Raw genomic sequence first — 23,623 nt, forward strand, 5'->3', positions numbered from 1 at the left:
AAGCCGACTTGGTTCTCTTTCAGGTACGGCGACAGCGGCAGACGAACATCTAGGCCGAGAGTAGGCTGACCTCTTCCTCTTGCTCCAGGAAGAGTGGGGGCTGATATCCCAGGGAGCACTCAAAAGGCGAGAGACCAGTGGCTGAGCAAGGGAGGGTGTTGCGGGCATACTCTACCCACACGAGATGCTGGCTCAAGGTGGTGGGATTGGAGGAGAGTCATCTCCAGGTCCTGATTTGCTCGCTCCAACTGGCCGTTAGACTGGGGGTGGAACCTGGAGGACAGGCTGGCCGACAACCCAATGAGCGTGCAGAACGCCTTCCAGAACTGGGACGAGAACTGAGGACCCCGGTCGGAGACCATGTCCACCGGAAATCCATGGATCCGGAACAGGTGCTGCACCATGAGCTGGGCCGTGTCCTTGGCTGAGGGCAGCTTGGGGAGAGGGATGAAGTGGGCGGCTTTGGAAAACCGGTCCACCATGGTAGGGATAACTGTGTTGCCATCAGACGGGGGGAGACCAGTGACAAAGTCTAGGGACATATGTGACCAGGAATGGTGAGGGACGGGAAGTGGTTGAAGGAGGCCAGCCGGAGCTTGCCGAGGAGTCTTATTCTGGGCACCCACGGTGCAGGCGGCGACGATCGCAGTGATGTCAGGAATCAAGGTGGGCCACCAAAAATGTTGTTGTACAAAGGCCAGGGTTGACGGGAGTCAGGATGGCAGGCCAGTCGAGAGGAATGTGCCCATTCCCGAACCGAGGAACGGGCAGAGTCCGGGACAAACATCCGGTCTCACGGACCCGCTTCTCTATACCCCAGATGGGTGCAGCCGCGAGACAAGAGGTAGGGAGGATGGTCTTGGGGTCCGATGGTGTAGCAGTGTGGCAATAGAGGCGTGACAGCACATCCGGCTTCACATTCTTGGACCCCGTGCGGTAAGAGATGGTGAAGTTAAATTGGGTGAATAGCAGGGCCCACCGAGCTTGCCTGGATTTGAGTTGCTTGCCAGTGTGGAGATATTCCAGGTTCTTGTGATCTGTTCATACTATGAATGAGTGTTCCAGTGCCTACACTCCTCCAACGAGGAAAGCGCAAGGCTTTTGGTCTTGGGCCAAACACTGGGACCTCCACCACAACTGCCGGGACGGATCTGGATGGATTAGGATGGGGGCGATAGTGAATTGGTGTTTGAAGTCCAAGAACGCCTGGTCTGCAGCTGGAGACCACGTAAACGGGACCTTGGGAGAGGTGAGTGCTGACAGGGGGGAAGCCCGGGTGCTGTAGCCCCAGATGAACCAGCGATAGAAATTGGCAAACCCCAGGAAGTGTTGCAGCTGCACTCTGGAGGTGGGTTGCGGCCAATCCACCACCGCTCTCACCTTTTCAGGATCCATCTGGATGTTCCCTGCAGCTATGATATACCCCAGGAAGGAGATGGTGGAGCGATGGAATTCGCATTTTTCCCTTTGACTTACAGCTGGTTCTCCAGAAGATGCTGGAGGACTTGTCTGACATGGAGGACATGTTCTTGAGCCGAGTGGGAAAACACAAGGATGTCATCAATGTAGACGAATACGAACCGGTTCAACATGTCCTGGAGAATGTAATTTACCAGGGCCTGGAACACAGCAGGAGCGTTGGTCAGTCCGAACGGCATCACCAGGTATTCGTAGTGCCCGCTAGCTGTGTTAAAGGTGGTCTTCCACTCATCCCCTTCCCGGATCCGTACCAGATGGTAGGCGTTCCGGAGGTTCAACTCAGAGAAGATGGTAGCCCCCTGAAGAGGCTTGAAAGCCGAGGCGATGAGTGGAATCGGATAACGGTTTTTAATCGTGATGTCATTCAGGCCCCGTAGTCGATACACGGACGCAGGGTTTTGTCCACAAAGAAGAAACCTGCTCCGGTGGGGGAGGCAGAAGGACAGATACCCCCTGCAGCCAGGGAGTCCTCAATATACCCCCTGCAGCCAGGGAGTCCTCAATATACATCTCCATTGCCTTGGTCTCCGGACCTGACAGGGAATAAAGCTGCCCCCGGGGCATTGTAGGGCCCGGGAAGAATGTGGATGGCGCAGTCAATGGGCCAATGTGGAGGAAAGCGTGGTGGCACGGGCCTTGCTAAAAACCTCCCAGAGGTCCTGCTACTCCGTGGAAATGACAGAGAGGTCCAGGGCTTTTCCCAAGCCCGCAGGCAGCGACAACTTCAGGCCACGCCCATGGCAAAACGGGCTCCAACCCAGGATAGAACCAGTAGCCCAGTCAATCAGGGGATTGTGCCTCTGGAGCCAGGAAAACCCCAAAACCACGAGTGCATGAGGGGATTCGATTGGCAGGAACTGCATTTCCCGTAGCTCCACAATACAGACAGCTCTAGGTGTTACGTCTGCGTAAGCTCTCAGCAGGAGACAATCTAGCCCTGCCTAGTTGTATGGGCTCTGGAGGAGACGATTCGACAGCCCTCGGTGAACTCCGAGAGACTTCGGCCGACATCGGATCCACTCGGAAATGTGGGCTTTGGGGATTTACGGGTTTCCTCTGAGGCGAGGTGTAAATCGAGGACGACCGTCAGCGACAGGGAACAGACTCCCTCTCCCTCCTACGTTCCCGTAGCCGTCCATCGATCTGGATGGTCAATGCTATGAGGGAGTCTTGGTCCAGGGGCAGCTCCAGGGCTGTGAGCTCGTCTTTAATCACATCCGACAACCCATGAAGGAACGCGTCGAACAGGGCTTCTGGGTTCCAGGCACTCTCACCCGCCAACGTGCGAATACCCACCGCGTAGTCTGCCACACTACGAGCCGCCTTGCTCCCGGACAACGGAAAATCTAACACTTTCTGTACCTCCGCCACGAACCCCTCCAATCTGAGGCAAACGGTGGATTGTTGCTCCCACACCGCCATAGCCCAGGCAAGAGCCCTCCCGGACATCAGGGTTATCACGTAAGCTATCCTCGAGCGATCCCAGGGAATTTAAGAGGGCTGCAGCTCAAAAATGAGAGAACACTGGCAGAGAAACACCCGGCAGGATCCGGGATCTCCAGCGTAGCGCTCCGGAGGAGGTAAACGTGGTTCTTGGGAAGCCGGTGTAGATTGGCGAGAAACATCGCTGATAGTGGGGTAATTGTCATTCTGGGGGGTTACTGTAGTGTCGGGCTGACTCACAGACAATCTGCATAATTGCTCCAGCAATGTGTTGAAGGCATGTCTGGAATCATTCCATAAGACCTTGAAGTAACTCCTCGTGTCTTCCGATGGTGGCTCCCTGGAAGGAGACGGCATTGCGGAGCTGGTCCGAGTCTGCTGGGTCAGTCACGGCCAGTTCGTACTATCACGACTCAGGATATGACTCTGATGCAGACATGGGAGGCGGATAGTACAGTTCTCAGAAGATTTATTCGAAACACAGGGCAGGCAAAGGGCAGGCAGAGGTTCGTGATGAGGTCAAAGTCAGGCAGGTACAGAACGGCAGGCAGGCTCGGGGTCAGGGCAGGCAGAGGTTCGTAATCAGGTCAAAGTCAGGCAGGTACAGGACGGCAGGCTGGCTCGGGGTCTGGGCAGGCAGAATGGACAAAACCGGGAAAAACTAGGAAACAGAACTAGAGAAACAGGAAGGCGGGAAAGAACGCTGGTAAGACCTAACAAGACAAGACGAACTGGCAACAGACAAACAGAGACCACAGGTATAAATACACAGGGGATAATGGGAAGATGGGCGACACCTGGAGGGGGGTGGAGACATACACAAAGACAGGTGAAACATATAAACTCAAAATTACGATCTGTTTCTCTGAATTGCTCTGTGAAAGCCTAACACCGTAAGATCATTTTGGCAATAGAACAAGCTTCAAATGATGCCCACCTGACTCAGATTTTGAGTTATAAAGGGCCCATTTTTAGATTGCGTAAACACAAACATGTTCAGGTTGCTGAATGTATCCAGAGTATTTTTTCAGATTTCGTTATCAACAAATGAGGCGAAAAGTACAGGAAATGTAAAATGCACATACAATGAACCGTGTACTGTAATGTTAAATTTCAGTCTTGTGTCAGGTGAACTATTATGTCCTCAAATTTTGGTCTAAAAATGTTCCCATAATCTCCAAAATGTTCTCTTTCAATTGCTACTATGCTTATGCATATGTTTTTCATATTTCTTCTGTAAGAAATAAATTTCAATTTCCATATAGGCCATTTCCCATTAGTGTAAAGGGTTAAAGTAACACTTTAACACTCATTTATACTAACAACGAAGGGATGAATTTACCAAGAATTTCCGTGAATAATATATGAATTTTTTCACCGTAGAGACATTACTTCTTAGACGAGCTATACATTTTCTAGAAATACGAGTTTGAAGCTTTTAGTGTCCATCTGTATGACAAGCCCATATGCTTACGTCAATGTAAAGGTTTGCACAAACTCAACAAAGACATATAATGTCCCTCTGTGTAAACTCCAGCAAATGACAAAGCTAGCCTTAAACAAGCATCCGAATCGTTTGCTAAGTCAGAGCTCCGAAACCTCATTAACTGAGTTCTGTGAATTGTCTAAGGAAGTTGTAAACATTATCCACTGAGCCCCTAGAAGTGGCGACGCTGGGGTGGTTCTATGTGGTATCTGATACGGTCCGACATGTGCTTCACCCAATGGGAGGTCGCACACTGACTTGAATCCAACCGAGAGCTGTAGCCGATGTGGTACGTATAACCAACCAGGACAGATAAGGCGACTGGGTTTCGTCTGTCTGACGTGGACCTTTATAAACAACCTGGATTAGTTATTACGCCAAACAATTAGAGACATTTTTTCTTTATACTGAACAAAAATATAAACGCTGGTCCCATGTCCCATGTTTCATGAGCTGAAATAAATTATCCCAGTTCATTTTACATACGCACAAGAAGCTTATTTCTCTAAACTTTTGTCCACAAAATTGTTTACATCTCTGTTAGTGAGCATTGTATCCTTTGTCAAAATAATCCACCCACCTGACAGGTGTGGCATATCAAGAAGCTGATTAAACAGCATGATCATTAAACAGGCGCTCCTTGTGCAGGGGACAATAAAAGGCCACTCTAAAATGTGCAGTTTTGTCACACAACACAATGCCACCAGATGATGCCACAAGTTTTGAGGGAGCTTGCAATTGGCATGCTGACTGTAGGAATGTCCAACTGAGCTGTTGCCAGAGAATTGAATGTTCATTTCTCAACCATAAGCTGCCTCCAACATCATTTTACAGAATTTGGCAGTACCAACCTGCCTCACAACGACAGACCATGTGTAACCAGGCCAGCCCAGGACCTCCACATCCAGCTTCTTCACCTGTGGGATTGTCAGAGTGGGTGGGCCTGGCTCCTCCCAGGCCCACCCATGGCTGCACCCCTGCCCAGTCATGTGAAATCCATATATTAGGGCCTAATGAATTTATTTAATTTGACTGATTTCCTTATATGAACTGTAACTCAGTAAAATCTTTGAAATTGTTGCATGTTGCGTTTATGTTCTTGTTCAGTATATTAGGATCCCCAATAGCCGACGCCAATGGCGACAGCTAGTCTTACTGGGGTCTGACACATAACGAAAAATACCTTACAGACAAAGTACTTTACAATTGACATACATTTAAAAACATTAACATGTAGTGTGCATCTGTGTGCATGACATGTCTCGTTAATCGTCCCCAGTGTTGTTGCTATAAAAATCGACCCGAACATTCTGCTGACATACACAACCATTCAAAAGTTTGGGGTCACTTAGAAATGTAATGGATTAGCTAACACAACGTGCCATTGGAACACAGGTATGATGGTTGCTGATAATGGGCCTCTGTACGCCTATGTAGATATTACATAAAAAATCTGCCGTTTCCAGCTACAATAGTCATTTACAACATCAACCATGTCTACACTGTATTTCTGATCAATTTGATGTTATTTTAATGGACAAAAAAAATGTACGTTTCTTTTAAAAACAAGGACATTTCTAAGTGACCCCAAACTTTTGAACGGTAGTGTAGGTGTAACGCCCTGGCCATAGAGAGTGGTTTTTTGTTCTATATTTTGGTTAGGCCAGGGTGTTACATTGGGTGGGCGTTCTATGTTCTTTTTCTAGGTTTTTTGTATTTCTTTGTTTTGGGCCGTGTGTGACTCCCAATCAGGCACAGCTGAAGTTCGTTGTTGTTGATTGGGAGTCACACATAAGGAGCAGGTTTTTCCTTTGGGTTTTGTGGGGGATTGTTTTCTGTCTCGTTCGTTTTTGACCAGACAGGACTGTTAGCTTTCGTTGCTGTTTGATGTTTTGTTTATAGTGGTTCATTTTATTAAATATTTATAATGAATTCACAACCTCCGCTGCATCTTGGTTTTCTTGCGACGACAGCCGTTACAGAATCCCCCACCAAGAAACGGGCCAAGCAGCGGCGGAAGGAGAAGAGCTATCGGGACTCATGGACGTTGAAGGAAATGGAGAGAAGCTATCTGGAGTCGTGGACTTGGGAGGAAATCCTGGACGGTAAAGGACCATGGGCTCAGGCTGGGGATTATCGCCGTCCGCAGTGGGAGATCGAGGCGGCGAGAGCTGAGAGGCGCTGGTACGAAGAGAGGGAGCGCAATGGACACGGGAGGCAGCCCCCAAATAATTTTTTGGGGGGGGCACACGGGGAGATTGGCGGAGTCAGGCGGTAGACCTGAGCCAACTCCCCGTGCTTACAGGAGGCAGCACAGTACTGGTCAGGCACCGTGTTATGCGGTAAAGCGCACGGTGTCCCCAGTACGCGTTGATAGCCCGGAGCGCTACATGCCAGCCCCCCGCAAGTGCCATGCGAGAGCAGGCATCGAGCCAGGACGGGTTGTGCCAGCTCAGCGCGTCTGGTCTCCAGTGCGCCTCCTCGGTCCAGGTTATCCTGCACCGGCGTTGCGCACTGGGTCTCCAGGGCGCTGGGAGGGTCCAGTTCGCCCAATGCCTGCTCTCCGCCCGTGCCGGGCCAAAGTGGGCATTCAGCCTGGAGTAAGCATGTCGAGCGTCCGTACCAGAACTCCAGTGCTCCCCCACAGCCCGGTTTATCCTGTGCCTCCTCCTCGGACCAGGCCTCCAGTGGGTCTCCCCATCCTGGTCCGTCCTGTGCCTCCTCCTAGGTCCAGGCCTCCAGTGGGTCTCCCCATCCTGGTCCGTCCTGTGCCTCCTCCTAGGTCCAGGCCTCCAGTGGGTCTCCCCATCCTGATCCGTCTGTGCCTCCTCCCAGGACTAGGCCTCCAGAGTGGCCCGCTTGTCAGGAGCTGCCAGAGTGGCCCGCTTGTCAGGAGCTGCCAGAGTGGCCCGCTTGTCAGGAGCTGCCAGAGTGGCCCGCTTGTCAGGAGCTGCCAGAGTGGCCCGCTTGTCAGGAGCTGCCAGAGTGGCCCGCTTGTCAGGAGCTGCCAGAGTGGCCCGCTTGTCAGGAGCTGCCAGAGTGGCCCGCTTGTCAGGAGCTGCCAGAGTGGTCCGCCTGTTCGGAGCTGCCAGAGTGGCCCGCCTGTTCGGAGCTGCCAGAGTGGCCCGCCTGTTCAGAGCTGCCAGAGTGGCTTGCCTGTTCGGCGCAGCCAGGGTCGTCCGCCAGCCGGGCTCAGCCATCGCCGCCAGCCGGGCGCAGCAAGGGACACCCGCCAGCCGGGCGCAGCCAGGGTAGTCCGCCAGCTGGGCGCAACAAGGGTCGCCCGCCAGCCGGGCGAAGTCAGGGTCGCCCACCAGACCTTCAGCGCGGCCAGGTGCGCCACCTAAAAGGGCGACGCCAAGGGTGGGCAGAGGCCACGTCCCGCACCTGAGCCGCCGCCGTAAGAAGGCCCACCCGGACCCTCCCCTTCAGTGTCAGGTTTTGCGGCTGGAGTCCGCACCTTGGGAGGGGGGTACTGTAACGCCCTGGCCATAGAGAGGGGTTTTTTGTTCTTTATTTTGGTTAGGCCAGGGTGTTACATTGGGTGGGCGTTCTATGTTCTTTTTCTAGGTTTTTTGTATTTCTTTGTTTTGGGCCGTGTGTGACTCCCAATCAGGCACAGCTGAAGTTCGTTGTTGTTGATTGGGAGTCACACATAAGGAGCAGGTTTTTTCTTTGGGTTTTGTGGGGGATTGTTTTCTGTCTCGTTCGTTTTTGACCAGACAGGACTGTTAGCTTTCGTTGCTGTTTGATGTTTTGTTTATAGTGGTTCATTTTATTAAATATTTATAATGAATCCACAACCTCCGCTGCATCTTGGTTTTCTTGCGACGACAGCCGTTACAGTAGGTGGATGCATATACCCCTACGTCTAAGACAAAAGCCAAGAGTTAACCCTATAGGACTTGGTGGAAACATTCCCTGACAGGATAAAAATGTAAACCAATGACACCCCCCGAACGAACACGACTTCTCCCCATCAATGTCATGTGAATGACTTACTCAGAATCCAAACATCCTGTCTTACCCTCCCGGCTCTTAAACATGGAAAATGGATCCTTTGCTAGGGGAGTGCAGGTTGAAAACAAGTCCCTATAAGGGAGTAACCGTGAGTCCTGGAATGCTGAAATAAACTCAGCTTCTGGCAAGGCCTGATGTGTAATATATCAACTTCCCTCTCTTCTTTTGGGAGCGGGCAGAAAGAGGATTGTAGGGATGGCAGTGCCTCAATTATTATCGTTTGGATAGGAGCGGGGGAACCTGATATGTCCTGAATGAAAACTCTCACACACACACGTCATGATATACACACACGTACATACACTCTCTCTCCGAAGTCTACATTTTTACTTGCATGAAGGCCCATGCACACTTGACACGCGTGCACGCTGACACACACACACACACACACATACACACATTCTCTTTCTCTCTCTCTGAGGTCTATGCTATGCTGAATTTGTGTGTACTGTCACTGGAGACTAATAGCATTAGCTGTAAGCCTGCTGGGCTGGCATGTCTCTCTCTCTCCCTACTCTCCCTCTGTCAGTAATGGCCGCTGTAAGGTAAATAACCACTGTGGTGGTTCTGTGTTCCAGAACTCCTTCTCCAGCGTGTTTCACATGGAATACGAGGAGCTGGGAGAGGCCGTAGACGTCCCCAAAAGGTAAGGCGATAACCACTGACTGTTAAGCATGACTAATTTGAAACGGGTTGTTCCTCCCAATACTGCCTAATATGAGAAATACGGCTGCCGTGTATCACACTGGTGGGTGATATTACTCTGATGACAGAGGGCTGTGAGTTGCGCCACAAAGTGCTTTGAATTAGAGAAATACTCATTCTCAATTGTAACCTCTACTGAGTTGAGTGTGTATTTGTACAGTTAGTATTGAGTGATTGTCTTTGTAGGCCTTTGAGAGAGGGGGTGGTAAATAAAGAGAGCTTCCCAAAGATCTGGAATGGGGGTGAGCTTATCAGCTCTCTCTAATGGGGGAGGAAAGAGAGACGGAGAGGGAGGACGAGATGAGAGGGGGAGAGAGAGCTGTTAGCTGCTCGCCCTCTGCCAGGGGAAAATAAATAAGCCTTACATTGAAATGTGGAGGGAAGGTAAATCCCTTTAGCCTGACCCTGGGGGAAGATTTGTGATTTGTTCTCGTACGTCTTGGAGTCTTCCAGCCAGGCAGCGGAGCGCCTACTGCTCACTTCAATCTCTATCTATCTCTGTCTCACTAACTCACATCTATTTACAATAGGATTGTACATGGGTGGGAGTGTGGGTAGTGAGACGTGGGTGGGGGCGGCGGTAGGGTCATGAGTTTGTCCATGTCAGGTAAAAGGTCATATGGTCAGGAAAAGCTCCTGCCCCTAGCTATGATGTTTAGTTGAGACCTGTCTGACTTTAACAGATCTGACTCAAGGTCCTCTGAGGTCTCTTATGTTTTCAAGAAAAATCCCACATCCATCCCTTTGGCAAGAGCCTTGACATCGGATCATGAGCTACTGCCCTATCCCTGTTAGAGGAGTACTTCTTGTCTGATCTAAGAACGCTGAAAACTTTTCTAAGAACCCCTTTTAAGACTCATTGGACAGCTCCTCCGTCACAATCTGTTTAGGAGCAACCTATTACGACGAAGGGAGATTTCTCTTCCCCTTTGGAAGGCTTTCAGAGATGGGCCTACGAGCGCACGTCACGCACGGGACACGGCTGTTTTGAAGTCGGAAGCCAAGGGCTCAGCCGAGATCTATGCGCTAGTCATGCTGCCTGACAGGCTGTATTGGTTGCACATGTGGGTAGCTAAGGTTCATGTCTCAATAAGCAATGCTACGGAGACCAATAGAGGGAATTCAATGGGGGGTCTATGTGGGAGATGGCAAGTCAAGTGTTGTTTATTATAACAATCAGTGAACAACCCTTCAACGTCATGTCTTCTTTCTATGTGCTAGGTCTGGGGCTAATAACTTGGAACTCAATTGAATTCACCTCAGCTAAGGTGAAAGACGATTTGTCTTCTATTAATCTAAACCGCTCTTGGTTGAAAGAATAAAATGGCAATAGTATGTTATAGCAATGTTATATCTCTAGATGATATGGTTGCAGACTATATGGAACAGAAGTTGGCAATTTTTTCTGTCTGATTGGCACAGGGAGCTGTGCTGTAGGGACTGTATAGGCATGTGGCCTATAGATCACAATCACCTAAAGGTCATGGGTTCGGGCTCCAATTGGGTTCATACCACACAAGCTTTTGTGTGCTCATACATCACCAACTATCAACAAAAAATCTGGAATGGGGGGGGGGTGAGATTATCAGATCTCTCTAACGGGGGAGGGAAGACAGGGGGAGAGGGAGGATGAGATGACAGGGGGAGAGAGAGCTGTTATCCGATCGCCCTCTGCCAGGGGAAAATAAATAAGCCTTACATTGAAATGTAGAGGGAAGGTAAATCCCTTTAGCCTGATCCTGGGGGGAGATTTGTGATTTGTTCTCGCACGTCTCGGAGCCCTCCAGCCAGGCAGCGGAGCGCCTACTGTTCACTTCAATCTCTATCTCTATCTCCACCTCACTAACTCTCATCTCACAGCCATTTACAATAGGATTGTATGTGGATGGGAGCGTGGGTATTAGGATGGGAGGAGTGGTGTGTGTGTGTGTGTGTGTGTGTGTGTGTGTGTGTGTGTGTGTGTGTGTCTGTCTGTCTGTCTGTCTGTCTGTCTGTCTGTCTGTCTGTCTGTCTGTCTGTCTGTCTGTCTGTCTGTCTGTCTGTCTGTCTGTCTGTCTGTCTGTCTGTCTGTCTGTCTGTCTGTCTGTCTGTCTGTCTGTCTGTCTGTCTGTCTGAAAGTGTGTGCACTGTCCTAGAGAGAGAGACAGATAAATGGAGAAAGACAGCAGGAGAGAGCATGCTCCCAGGCAAGACACAGAGAGACTTCCAGGGGGACAGAAGTGAGATGAAACAGACACGGTTGGTTTTTCCAAAATTGTGTCTCATTCTTTTACATTCTGGCTCAGCTGACCCAAACGCTTTCTATTCTGTTTACATCTTCTAATGGGCCGAATAGGATGTTCTGTGTATACTGTAGGACCACTCCTGTCTGAAGAGGCAGTCATTTGTAGCGCTCTGCCACGCGGGGCCAATGCCAAATGGGATACAGCTAACAGCAGGATGTTAGCTATGACTCAGTGGTCAACTGTCAGTGGGAGGCTTTTTAGGAACACACACACACACACACACACACACACACACACACACACACACACACACACACACACACACACACACACACACACACACACACACACACACTTGACATTAGCCCTGGGCGAAGGAGGCCGAAACTACACAGCATGGACTAGAGGAATGTCACGGAGAGGGTAATTCAGTCCTGTTCTGAATCGATGCAATCCTATTACTCATTGAAGCTGATTTTGTATAATTATCTCTAGTAGGGTTTGTTTGATTGATTCATTCATTCATTGATCCTCTAAATTCCTGGGTTATTTGTTTGATTGAAAGACTAATTGTACCTTTATATTGAAATTAAGTTTTCACTGTATAATCACAGTTTCCTTTTTAGGTTCGATGTTCCTAATATAAGAGTTGCGTTGAGGCCAGCATGTGTTAACACTGATAATTAGACAAAAGACTGCGCCTAGACACACACACACACACACACACACACACTGTCCCGTCCAGCACCGTTCCAGCCAATTCCATCACATTCTCCAGCTGCTCTGTCTCTCTCATTAGTTTCTAGTGCCATCTAATCATTGCTAATCTAGCTAAACGAGAGCTCAGATGTGATCGTTTTAAGGATGGTCAACACACAGTCACAATCACTCTCACACACACATCAAAGTAACAGTGCCGATTTAAGCATGTAAATCTTGGTGGGGCAAACAAAACAAAAATTTGGCGCATGCATGCTAGCAAAGCCACTACACAACACAAAACAATACATTAATTGCACTATAACGTGACAAACGGTGCCCACAAACTGTTTGGGCCTACATAAAGCTGTCCCACCAGCAGTCCCAATACCTTACCACTGCTACACCTGGCTATCAGCGGAGCCTTGTCTGGCAGCGAAACAGTTCAATCAGCCTCATTTACTGCCTTTAAAAAAACATAGCTGATATGGCTGACTTCCTTAAACAAATGTGGTTTATTCTGACAATTGAGATGTACAAACTATGGCATAAGGGGACAACAAGCGGATAAGAGGCGATCCGTAATTTCAATTAAGACATTAATGAGCGAGCTAGGACGGACGTAGTCAATATAACTATTTGTTCAGCACTTTTGAAATGTACAGCAACAGAATTCAGAACATGGGCCGTTCTTACAGTGTTCTCCCTGTACACCAAGTCAGAACCATAGGATAAATATAAAGAGGGCATATAAGCGGACAATAAAAGCTGTTACTATATCCGATGATTCAGTTTATTTTGAACGTTATAGGCTCCATGTGCACCACCAAGTCAGAACAGTAGGCAAAATTAAGAGGGGAAAGTAGACCAAATTATTAGGGTGAGGCACATGGGCTACTAACAGCTTACTATACAGCATTACTTTCTTAGCTATAGTATACATATCTCCCTGGCATATTACATAATTTATGCAGTAGCATTCAATACAATTTTGGACTCACCTTGTTGTGCTTTGCTCACTTGAACAGTACACTTTTATCAGGTTTGAGGTAAGACCCAGATGCAGACAATGTTGAATTAACAACAGTTTATTAATCCAACAGGGGCAAGCAAAAGACAGGTCAAGGGCAGGCAGGGTTCAGTAATCCAGATAGGTGGGGCAAAGGTACAGGACGGCAGGCAGGCTCAGGGTCAGGGTAGGCAGAGGTCAGTAATCCAGATAGGTGGGGCAAAGGTACAGGACGGCAGGCAGGGTCAGGGCAGGCAGAAAAGGTCAAAACCAGGAAAACTAGAAAACAGGAACAATCGAGAGACAGGAACAGAGGGGAAAACGCTGGTAGGCTTGACGAAACAAAACGAACTGGCAACAGACAAACAGAGAACACAGGTATAAATACACAGGGGATAATGGGGAAGATGGGTGACACCTGGAGGGCGGTGGAGACAATCACAAAGACAAGTGAAACAGATCAGGGTGTGACAACTTTGTCATCAAAGTCTAGCATTCTCTGGATTTATGATGCTTTCAAGATAACTGGGAACTCTGAAAAACCTCTAGGGGTGCCAACTGGCGTCCTACCTGGGTGCATACCTGGTTGACCGGGGTGTCGGCGTTGGAAATCCGCGATGAGGCCTGGGTCCAGAATGTCCAAGGCGGGAACCCGTAACCCTCCCAGTCAACCAGGTACTGGAACCCCCTGCCCCGAGGTCGAACCTTCAGGAGATGCCTCACCTTGTATGCCGGTTGGCCGTCGATGAGACAGGGGAGATGGGTGGGCCTGGAAACAGGAGACAAAGGGCTGTGAGACATGGGTTTAACTCTGGACACATGAGATGTGGGATGTATACGAAGGGTAGGGGGCAACAGAAGACAAACAGCAGAGGGGCTGATCATTTTAGAGATGGGAAACGGGCTTATAAACCGGGGTGAGAGTTTTCGGGATTCCACCAGGAGGGGCAGATCCGGGTGGATAGCCATACCTTCTGCCTGAGACGATACCGGGGTGCCAGGGTCCGATGGCGAACCGCTTGTCGTCGATACCTGGACGTGGTCTTGAGGAGGGCCGACTGGGCTCTCCTCCAGGTACGACGACAATGGCAGACAAACATCTGGGCAGAAGGTAAGCCGACCTCTTCTTCCTGCTCAGAGAAGAGCGGGGGCTGATACCCCAAGGAACACTCAAATGGCGATAGGCCCGTGGCAGAGCAGGGAAGGGTGTTGCGGGCATATTCCACCCACACAAGCTGCTGGCTCCAGGTGGTGGTGGGGTTGGCGGAGACAAGGCAGAGCAGAGTAGTTTCGAGGTCCTGGTTGGCTCGCTCCGACTGGCCATTGGACTGGGGGTGGAACCCAGAGGACAGGCTGGCCGCAGACCCAATGAGGGTGCAGGATGCCCGGTCGGAGACCATGTCCACGGGCAGTCCATGGATCCGGAAGACGTGCTGCACCATGAGCTGGGCCATCTCCTTGGCTGAGGGTATTTTGGGGAGAGGAATGAAGTGGGCGGCTTTGGAAAACCGGTTGACCACAGTCAGGATGGCAGTGCTGCCCTCAGACAGGGGGAGACCCGTGACGAAATCCAGGGATATGTGGGACTAAGGACGGTGAGGGACAGGAGTGGTTGCAGAAGACCAGCCGGAGCTTGCCGAGGAGTCTTGTTCTGAGCACAGACCATGCAGGCAGCGACAAACGCGCGACATCAGAAACCATAGTAGGCCACCAAAAGCGTTGTCGCACGAAGACCAGGGTTCGACGGGAGCCCGGGTGGCAGGAAAGCCTGGAGGAATGGGCCCACTCCAGGACTGTGGAGCAGACAGCGTCAGGCACAAACATCCAGTTATCTGCCCCCCCCAGGGTTCGTCTGCAACCGCTGCACCTCCCAGACCTGTTTCCCTATACCCCAGCTGAGTGCCGTCACCAGGCACGAGGTGGGAAAGATGGTTTTGAGCTCCGGGGTGGTAACCGTGGGACTATAGCGGCGAGACAGGGCATCCGGCTTAACGTTCTTGGACCCCAGCCGGTAAGAGAGGGAAAAGTTGAACCGGGTAAACAGCAGGGCCCATCTCGCTTGCCTGGAGTTTAGTCGCTTGGTGGTGCGGAGATACTACAGGTTTTTGTGGTCGGTCCACACAATGAACGGATGTTCCGCCCCTTCCAGCCAGTGCCTCCATTCCTCCAACGGCATCTTCATCGTGAGAAGCTCTCCATTCCCCACATCGTAGTTCCTCTCCGTGTCGTTGAGGCAGTGGGAGAAGAAGGTGCAGGGATGCAGGAACAGTGGTGAAGCGGTGTTTGAGGTCCTGGAACGCCCGGTCAGCAGCAGATGAACACATGAATGGAACCTTGGTAGAGGTGAGTGCAGACGGGGGTAGAGGTGAGTGCAGACGGGGGAAGCCAGGTGTTGTAACCCTGGATAAAGCCGCGATAAAAGTTGCTAGGGAGAAGGTCAATTCCGCAGTCATAGGGTCGGTGCGGCGGAAACAAAGTGGCCCGGGCCTTGCTGAACACCTCCCCAAGGTCCTGGTACTCCACGGGGATGGTGGAAAGGTCCGGGGCACCTTCCAAGCCCCCAGGAAGACGTCCCGGTGCAGGTTCCGCTGACTTCAGACAATGGGCGTGCCAGAATGGACTCCAGCCCATAATGGCACCAGTTGATGAGGGGAATGTGTCATTGTAGCCAGGAGAATCCCAAAACCATGGGAATCTGTGGAGACTTTGAATAGTCTCGCTGTGATTCCCTGACACCTGTAGGTTGATGGGAGTGGTATTATGAGTGACCCGTCCAGCGTGCTAACATCCATGGGAATGGAGAGAGGCTGAATGGGGATGTTCAGCTCGGAAGCCAGTGTAGCGTCCAAAAAGCTCTCATCGGCCACAGAGTCAATGAGGACCCGGAGAGATTTAGACTGGTTTCCCCACAGCAGAATGGCATGAAACGGGTTGCGAGCACCGAAAGCAGAAAAGTTCTCCATTTGGCGCAACAGAGTACTCACTCCTACCGGTGAACCTGGTCTTTTACTGGACAAGAGAACACAAAATGACCAAGAGTCCCGCAATACAGACAACTCTTCGTGTTGATCCTGTATTGTCGTTCCGCTGGCGACAGCCCAGCTCTGCCTACTTGCATAGGTTCGGGAAGCGGTGACTCGGCCAGCTTCTGCAACTCTCGGGGAAGGATCAGGTAGCCTCGGGTTCTCTCGTCAAAGGGACCATCGGGGACTTCCGGGTTGACTCGGAGGCAAGGTGGAATCCCTGGGCGTGTGAGCGAAATCGAATTTGCTCTCCCTCCGTCGTTCCTGTAATCGCCCATCGATGCAGATGGTCAACGCGATGAGGGAATCGAGATCCATAGGTAACTCCCAAGCAGCAAGCTCGTCCTTGACCACCTCCGAGATGCCGTGCAGGAACATATCAAACAGCGCTTCCTGGTTCCAAGCACTCTCCGCCGCCAACGTGCGGAAATCCACCGAATAGTCTGCCACTCTGCGGGAGTACTGCCGCAGTTGGATTAGCTTCCGGGCAGCTTCTCTCCCAGAGAACGGGCCATGAAAAGCCTTCTTCACCTCTCCCCCGAACCCCTTCAGACTAACGCATATGGCCGGCTGTTGTTTCCATATAGCAGTAGCCCAGGTGAGAGTCCTCCCGGACATAGGCTATCTTGGAGCGATCCGAGGGGAAGGAGGAAGGCTGAAGCTCAAAGATGAGGGCACACTGAGCTAGAAACGCCCGACAGGTGCTCGGCTCTCCATTGAAGCATTCCCGGGGGAGGTAAGCGGGGCTCCCGAAAAGGTGGAGTGACCGATGAGACGCCGCTGCTAACAGCTGAGTTGCTGAGTTGCTGTTACCACCATGGTAGGCTGCCTCCCAGACAACCCGTGGAATTGCTCCAGCAAAATGTCCAATGCCCGGTCATGGCGTTTAGCAAACGTTTGAACCCCCTCCATAAGGCCACAAAGCAATTCCTCGTGCCTACCAATGGTGGCTCCTTGGGAGGAGATGGCGTTGCACAGCTGGCCTGGGTCTGCTGGATCAGTCAGGGCCAGTTCGTACTATCAGGTTTGAGACAACGTCGAATTAACAACAGTTTATTAATCCAACAGGGGCAGGCAAAAGACAGGTCAAGGCAGGCAGGGGTCAGTAATCCAGATAGGTGGGGCAACGGTACAGGATGGCAGTCAGGGTCAGGGTAGGCAGAGGTCAGTAATCCAGATAGGTGAGGCAATGGTACAGGACGGCTGTCTGTCTCAGGGTCAGGGCAGACAGAGAAGGTAAAAACCAGGAAAACTAGAAAACAGGAACAATCGAGAGACAGGATGTGGTGGTTCACTTCTTTACTATCAAATGAGGAGAGACAAACTTATCACACAAGTCAGAGTTATACTTAAACTAAATCTTTAATCACTTATTAATAAGCGAGCAGGTCAATACAACGCACACATATAAAGTGAATCGATTGAGTGCTCTACGATAATGATGGCTGGTCGACAATTCAAGATCAAATGATTCGTTGAGAGCCCCGAGACAAAAGTACAAAGGTATTTTAAAGCCAAGATATACCCCTTTCAACCTACATGACAAACAACAGAAAAATAGAATGGTTCACAAGGTTAAGATTTGTATGAAATATACCTATAATACATAGCAGACAGTATCTGCTGTGTCAACAGTTTTCATTGTGCGGACAGGACCGTATTGAACGCCTTTGTCACTCTTCTTCAGCCAGTTAGAGGGGGGTTTGAGGTACACACACTGTTCGGTCCAATTATCTCTTCCATGCATTAAGATACCATCTGATGTTACTTTTCATGATAACCTTGAGAGGACAGATCAGAACAACAGTTTAGTTCAGTTCATTAACTATATGATAAATTATTACTTTTACCAATTATTCATACTACAAATGTCTAAACATATGTGAAAGAGAATAACAACACATTCTATTGAAACTATTCTTTCAAATTGGCTTATACTCCCCATCACACTGTCAACTTCATCGCAGAGCTACAGGATCAGGAAGTTATACCTATAACCCATCGGGAATAGAACAGAACAAACAACACAACAATACACTCCTTCACATATCACTCCATAAACAATTGGTCAAAAAAGAAAACAACATGCCAAATAACAAAATCAAACTAAAATCACTAGTCTTAAGAACTCCATAAAGAAAAATAATTGTACCCATACGGTCATAGGAAAATAGACGTAAGGCAGCCTACCCATAGTCAAAGGCAATGCTCTCTCTTTCTTCACATTGGTCCAAATCACAAATATGGCTAAGAACTATAAACTTCATCATAATTATCAATAGTACAAAAGACCTTGAAATCAGTATTACAAACGACCTTAAATTCATTATCCAAATGGCTTTCCAATGAGGGTGATCAAATCACAAATATGGCTAAGAACTATAAACTTCATCATAATTATCAATAGTACAAAAGACCTTGAAATCAGTATTACAAACGACCTTAAATTCATTATCAAAATGGCTTTCCAATGAGGGTGATCAAACCACAATGGAAAGTCATGACAGAGGTCAGAGGTCATACAAACCCTTCAAAGAAGTGTTTCTTACTATATTAGACAAATTAATGAAAAACAGTCAAACATTTCTTACATGTTGTATCCCAGGTTTTTATTACAGTCCTTTATCAAAATAATTAATGTGTTTAATTAAAACTCAGAAAATAAAAACTTCTAAGACAAATGGAACTCACTAAACCCAAAGGAAATAGAACACACAAATCAAACATAGTATTTTAAAAACATCAACAAATAGTCATAACAAGTGTGTTGTGTGTGGGTATTTGCAAACCTTAACGAACTGGCAACAGACAAACAGAGAACACAGGTATAAATACACAAGGGATAATGGTGAATATGGGTGACACCTGGAGGGAGGTGGAGACAATCACAAACACAGGTTAAACAGATCAGGGTGTGACAACTTTGTCATCAAGTCTAGAATTCTCAAGATTTATGGTGCTTTCAAGACAACTGGCAACTGAAAAAAAAGTTGAATCATGAAGACGTCAGTGATCTTCGGGGTGGTAGCTCTAGAAAGAGTCCCGAGTTCCCGACTAACAATTCTGAGTTGGATGACCGTTCAAAACATATTTTGCCAGTCAGAGCTCGTTTTTCCCCCCAGAGTTCCCAGTTGTCTTGAACTCATTAAAGTCAGATTTCCCAGTTCCGATCACTAACCCAGTTCCATTTTAAGCTTGGAAAAGAGACCCTTAAACCCAGAATAGGGACCACACAGCCACTCCACTGAATAGCAGGTTAGTGATCGCTTTGCAGTGCTTGCAGTTCGCCACTGATTCCTTTCAAACCACTCATTGTGGATTTTGCGATTTCCAACTTGTTGTGTAATGTCCAATGGCCGATGAGCACCGATATGTTTTATCTTCATTTTATTTTCATTATTTGTCTTCATGGACAAGGATTAAAAAGGATTTGCCAGTAGATTGTCGACTTGATTCATGATGATGACTGCTAGCTAAGATTTTGAAAGTATGATGTTGACATGATCAGTCCAATCAAAGCTACTGTAGATATAATGTGATTTAACGTCATTTTATCTGTGGCCAATGACCTTGAGCCTTCTTAGATGGGCACTTCTAATGTAACTCTGTGGCAGCACCCAAGGGGCTTGAATTTCGAGCTCTACCCTTAGATTTGGCAGACGTAGTGTCCCAATGAGTGACAGAACACTGAGCCAATTATGGCGCAACTAGAAAACATTCCCAAGCCCTACGCTCCATATTTTACGCTGGCTGCCCCACCACCACAGAAAGCACTGAGCTAGGCTGAAACACCTGCATTTTGCAGCTACCTTGCTCAAGAAAGCAAAAAAAGAGAATGTTTTTATGGAGTCTTTTATTAACTTACTAACGTGGGGCTCCTGAATGACGTGTCGCCACTGAAAAGTAAGAGTGTGCGACTGCGAACCATATTGGAAAAGAGTAGACTTTTTTTTTTTTACTTAAATTCACTGCAGACGATTCTTAATCCTTAACCCTCATCCTACCCTGAGTTGATCAAATAAAGACATATCACTTGCCCCCGTCACGCCGGCTGATGCGGAGCGCAGCAACGAAGGTTCTCCACTTTTGTCTGTCTTTTGGCCATCTTCTCAACCGTGCCACAGCTTTGCTGCTGCAGTTAGAGCTTGTCTTTAAAGACATATGCAGTAGTACAAATGGGATATTATACAGTATATGAATGTGTTAGTTATTCATGTTTCTGTCTGTACTGGCATCAGTTGAGATAATAAAAACAGTCATTATGCCGTCACAGGCCTGGCCAAGCTTAATCATAGTCAGTTCCTTCTGACAATCAGCCAAGATGTTCTTAAGTCCAGGTATGGAGCCTTCAGCACTGGCTAGAGTCCAGTGTTCTGCCTCAGTCGTCATATCAGGAAGAGCGCTGGCTTATGTACATGCGTATTCACTGAAGCTTAGAAAACAATACAATGCAATACAGCCAATGCAATGGCAACGTGATGAGATCCACCCAACTCAACAGAGCAGTCATACGCTAAGGATGCTTGGGGTGTTTATGTGTAAGTAATGTAGAAGTTGTCAACAGTTTAATAAAACAAGTATTTCAATGTTGTGTTCCCCGCAGGGACTGTGACGTGAGTCAGATAAACTACATGTATGCCCAGTACGTGAAGAACACCATGGAACCTCTGAACATCTCTGACGTCACCAAAGACCAACGTTTTCCCTGGACGGTCAGTACTGAACATGATCTGTTCCAGAATGTTCATCCTATGTCGGCCATCTTTTTTGTTGTTGTCCAGAGCCTCTAGTCGTGGTTCTTTGTTTCCTTCAGAGTGAGAACCCAGAGCACCCCAGTAACCAGATCAAGAGTTTGCTCTGTACTCCTATCAGGAACGGGAAGAAGGATAAAGTAATAGGTACCTACCACTCTCTCTCTACCTCTCTCTCTCTCTCTCTCTCTCTCTCTCTACCTCTCTCTCTCTCTACCTCTCTCTCTCTCTACCTCTCTCTCTCTACCTCTCTCTCTCTCTCTCCCTCTCTCTCTCTCTCTCTCTCTGTCTCTCTCTCTCTCTCTGTCTCTCTCTCTCTCCCTCTCTCTCCTTATGGTTTGTGTTTACAGATATTGCCCTATTGTATCCTCATTCATTAGTCGCAACCAAGAGTCTTCCCTCTCATTCGTTAACGCATCCTTACCATTAGCATAATTTGCATTTGCATTATAACCAAACATCATTAGCTGAGATCATTACAAGACCTGAACAGGTCTTTCTTGTAAAATAGATTTGAATTGCATGTATGAATAAAGGCACAAATATATCAATTAATTAGCTGGGCAGTGGTGTAACCATAATGTATGTCCCCCCCACTCCCCAATGATCAAACAGAACAGGTCCCTTTAGCCTCTCCACCAACTGCCTGAAGAGTCCAGGAGACACTCAGATCAAAAGACAACCTTCTGCCACTAGACTTTAATATACAATTTATTACCATACTTCCCCTTCTCCACTCAACTTAATTCCCTTCGAATTCATGTATTGATTCAAACGTGGACATTCTATGTTCTTAGTAGCTCTGACACTGACATTAATGAAGCAATATACATTTTTCCCTAATGTAACTCGCTCCGGATAAGTCACATTTTAAAATGTGACTTATGTCTTTGCATTAGTTAAGCTACCTATAATGTCAGGCAGGATGTGTAGGAGAAAGGGCAGCTGAAGGTAAAGGGGAAGGATCAGAGTGTTGGTGATGACACGTTTCCATGATGTGACTAGTAAGTAGGTCTCCAGGCTGAGGATAGGGCAGGTGTTTTATACATTACAACTTTGCTGTCAACAAACATTTCTGGGACTATTAGTCATGGAGTAGATGGAGCTTTTAGTTTCAGACAAGAGGTCCCTCACAGAAAGCTATTGAATATTGAAAATGAGAAGCAAACTAAAGTTTTGTCCCCTAAGTGTCTGGAATGTTTGTCAGTTCGTGGGAGAAAAAAACAGAAACTTAAAAAAAGAAGCACAAAACCTTTTTGTCCTGTGTGTCAGTACGATGTTTTGTCTGGTGTGTGTGCATGAGTGTGTGTGTGTCATTAACGTCCTGATATGTTTCCAACATTTACCCATTATGTCGGGTCTTGAAGGTGTGTGTCAGTTGGTGAACAAGATGGATGAGGCATCGGGGAAGGTGAAGTCCTTCAACCGAAACGATGAACAGTTCCTGGAGGCCTTCACCATCTTCTGTGGCCTGGGTATACAGAACACCCAGATGTATGAAACAGTGGAGAGAGCCATGGCCAAACAGGAGGTCACACTGGAGGTAAGAGACACAGGTCTCAGGTCAGTTTGGACTTTTACATCCTAATGGTACATGATAATATTGAGGGAAGGTACTGTCAGATAATGCTAGCTCAGTGCCTCTGTAGGCAACTACAATATGGAGACATGAAACATGGGTGATCGAGAGTAACAGCGATGGTTGCCATTAGGAGAGACTGGCTAGTCTTCTCCACACTCTGCTCTGTCTTCCCCCCGCGTTAAAACAGAACTAGCGTAATCACTCCGACGCTATCCTAGACCTCTTCAGCCCTCGATGACGTATGTATCCCCTTCCTCTCCTCCGCTCCTCCCCCTCTCCTGTTCTCTCCCTGACTGTTCTATTCTGGAGCTGTCACTGTCAGGGCTCCCCGGTGACGTCCCCTCTCGGCTGCAGCTGACACTCTCCCCGCCGTTACCCAGCAGCCACCACTTCAGCCTATTCTCCAGCGGCGCTGTAGCCGTCACGAGGACTGACCTCTTCTAGCTTTCTCAGTTTTTCTCCCCCAATTATCAATGACGGGCCTCTGATATGGATGGACTTGGGGTTGAAGGATGTGTGTGTGTGGCAGGGCTGTCTGCCTGAGGTCAGGAACATCTCATGGGGGAAGAAATCTGTGAAAGTGTCAGCTACCAAAATGTGAAATCTGTTTTTTTTATTTGTATAGTCTTGTCAGAGCGATCGTGTTGACTTTTCAGGATAACAGTCGCTGTGTGTTTGTGTGTGTCATTCTCAGGTCCTCTCGTATCACGCCTCTGCTGCAGAGGAAGAGACACGGGCGCTGCAGGTAACCGCGGTAAATTACAATTTATTAACTTAACATTATACACACACACACACACACACACACATACACTTGCTCCCATACACAATGCCAGACAGATGCCTTCCTTCAGGCAGTGTAAAGATGAGTGGACTTCAGCCATCATGTAACGAGACCCAGCGCTGATTCAGCATGTAAACCCAACCAATTAGTAACACAATATGGCCGACTCTCACACTGATACATACATTAAGGCCTATGGGGATAATGGACTGAAGAAAAAAAGAACACGAAAAGACCACATTAGCCACATTAGGGTTTAAAAGTGAAAGTATGCACAATACCCATTCCAGAAAGCCTATTTAAGGCCCGAATCATTTGCTTTTTTAAGGTTCTCAAGGATTAATTGGGGTTAAGAGAATAATCAGACTCCTGCCTGCTAATGCTAAAATGTCAGCATATTTAACTCCTTATGAAGTC

At 48.4% G+C, this 23,623-nt stretch overlaps 1 protein-coding gene across 3 annotated transcripts in view; it reads left to right on the top strand.

Moving 5' to 3' along the window:
- The window catches only part of LOC106577501 (cGMP-specific 3',5'-cyclic phosphodiesterase), a 91,661-nt gene that overhangs the window by 56,239 nt on the left and 11,799 nt on the right, over nt 1–23,623 (top strand). For 2 of the 3 annotated variants that reach the window (XM_014155561.2, XM_014155558.2), the window contains exons 8-12: nt 9,007–9,074; nt 20,693–20,801; nt 20,903–20,987; nt 22,208–22,383; nt 23,117–23,176. In XM_014155561.2, coding sequence (XP_014011036.1) covers nt 9,007–9,074; nt 20,693–20,801; nt 20,903–20,987; nt 22,208–22,383; nt 23,117–23,176 — 498 coding nt within the window. The remainder of the gene's footprint in view (nt 1–9,006; nt 9,075–20,692; nt 20,802–20,902; nt 20,988–22,207; nt 22,384–23,116; nt 23,177–23,623) is intronic. The other variant, XM_014155559.2, reaches the window with a different exon arrangement.

The sequence above is a fragment of the Salmo salar genome, chromosome ssa18, assembly GCF_905237065.1.
Source record: "Salmo salar chromosome ssa18, Ssal_v3.1, whole genome shotgun sequence".
Classification (NCBI taxonomy): domain Eukaryota; kingdom Metazoa; phylum Chordata; class Actinopteri; order Salmoniformes; family Salmonidae; genus Salmo; species Salmo salar.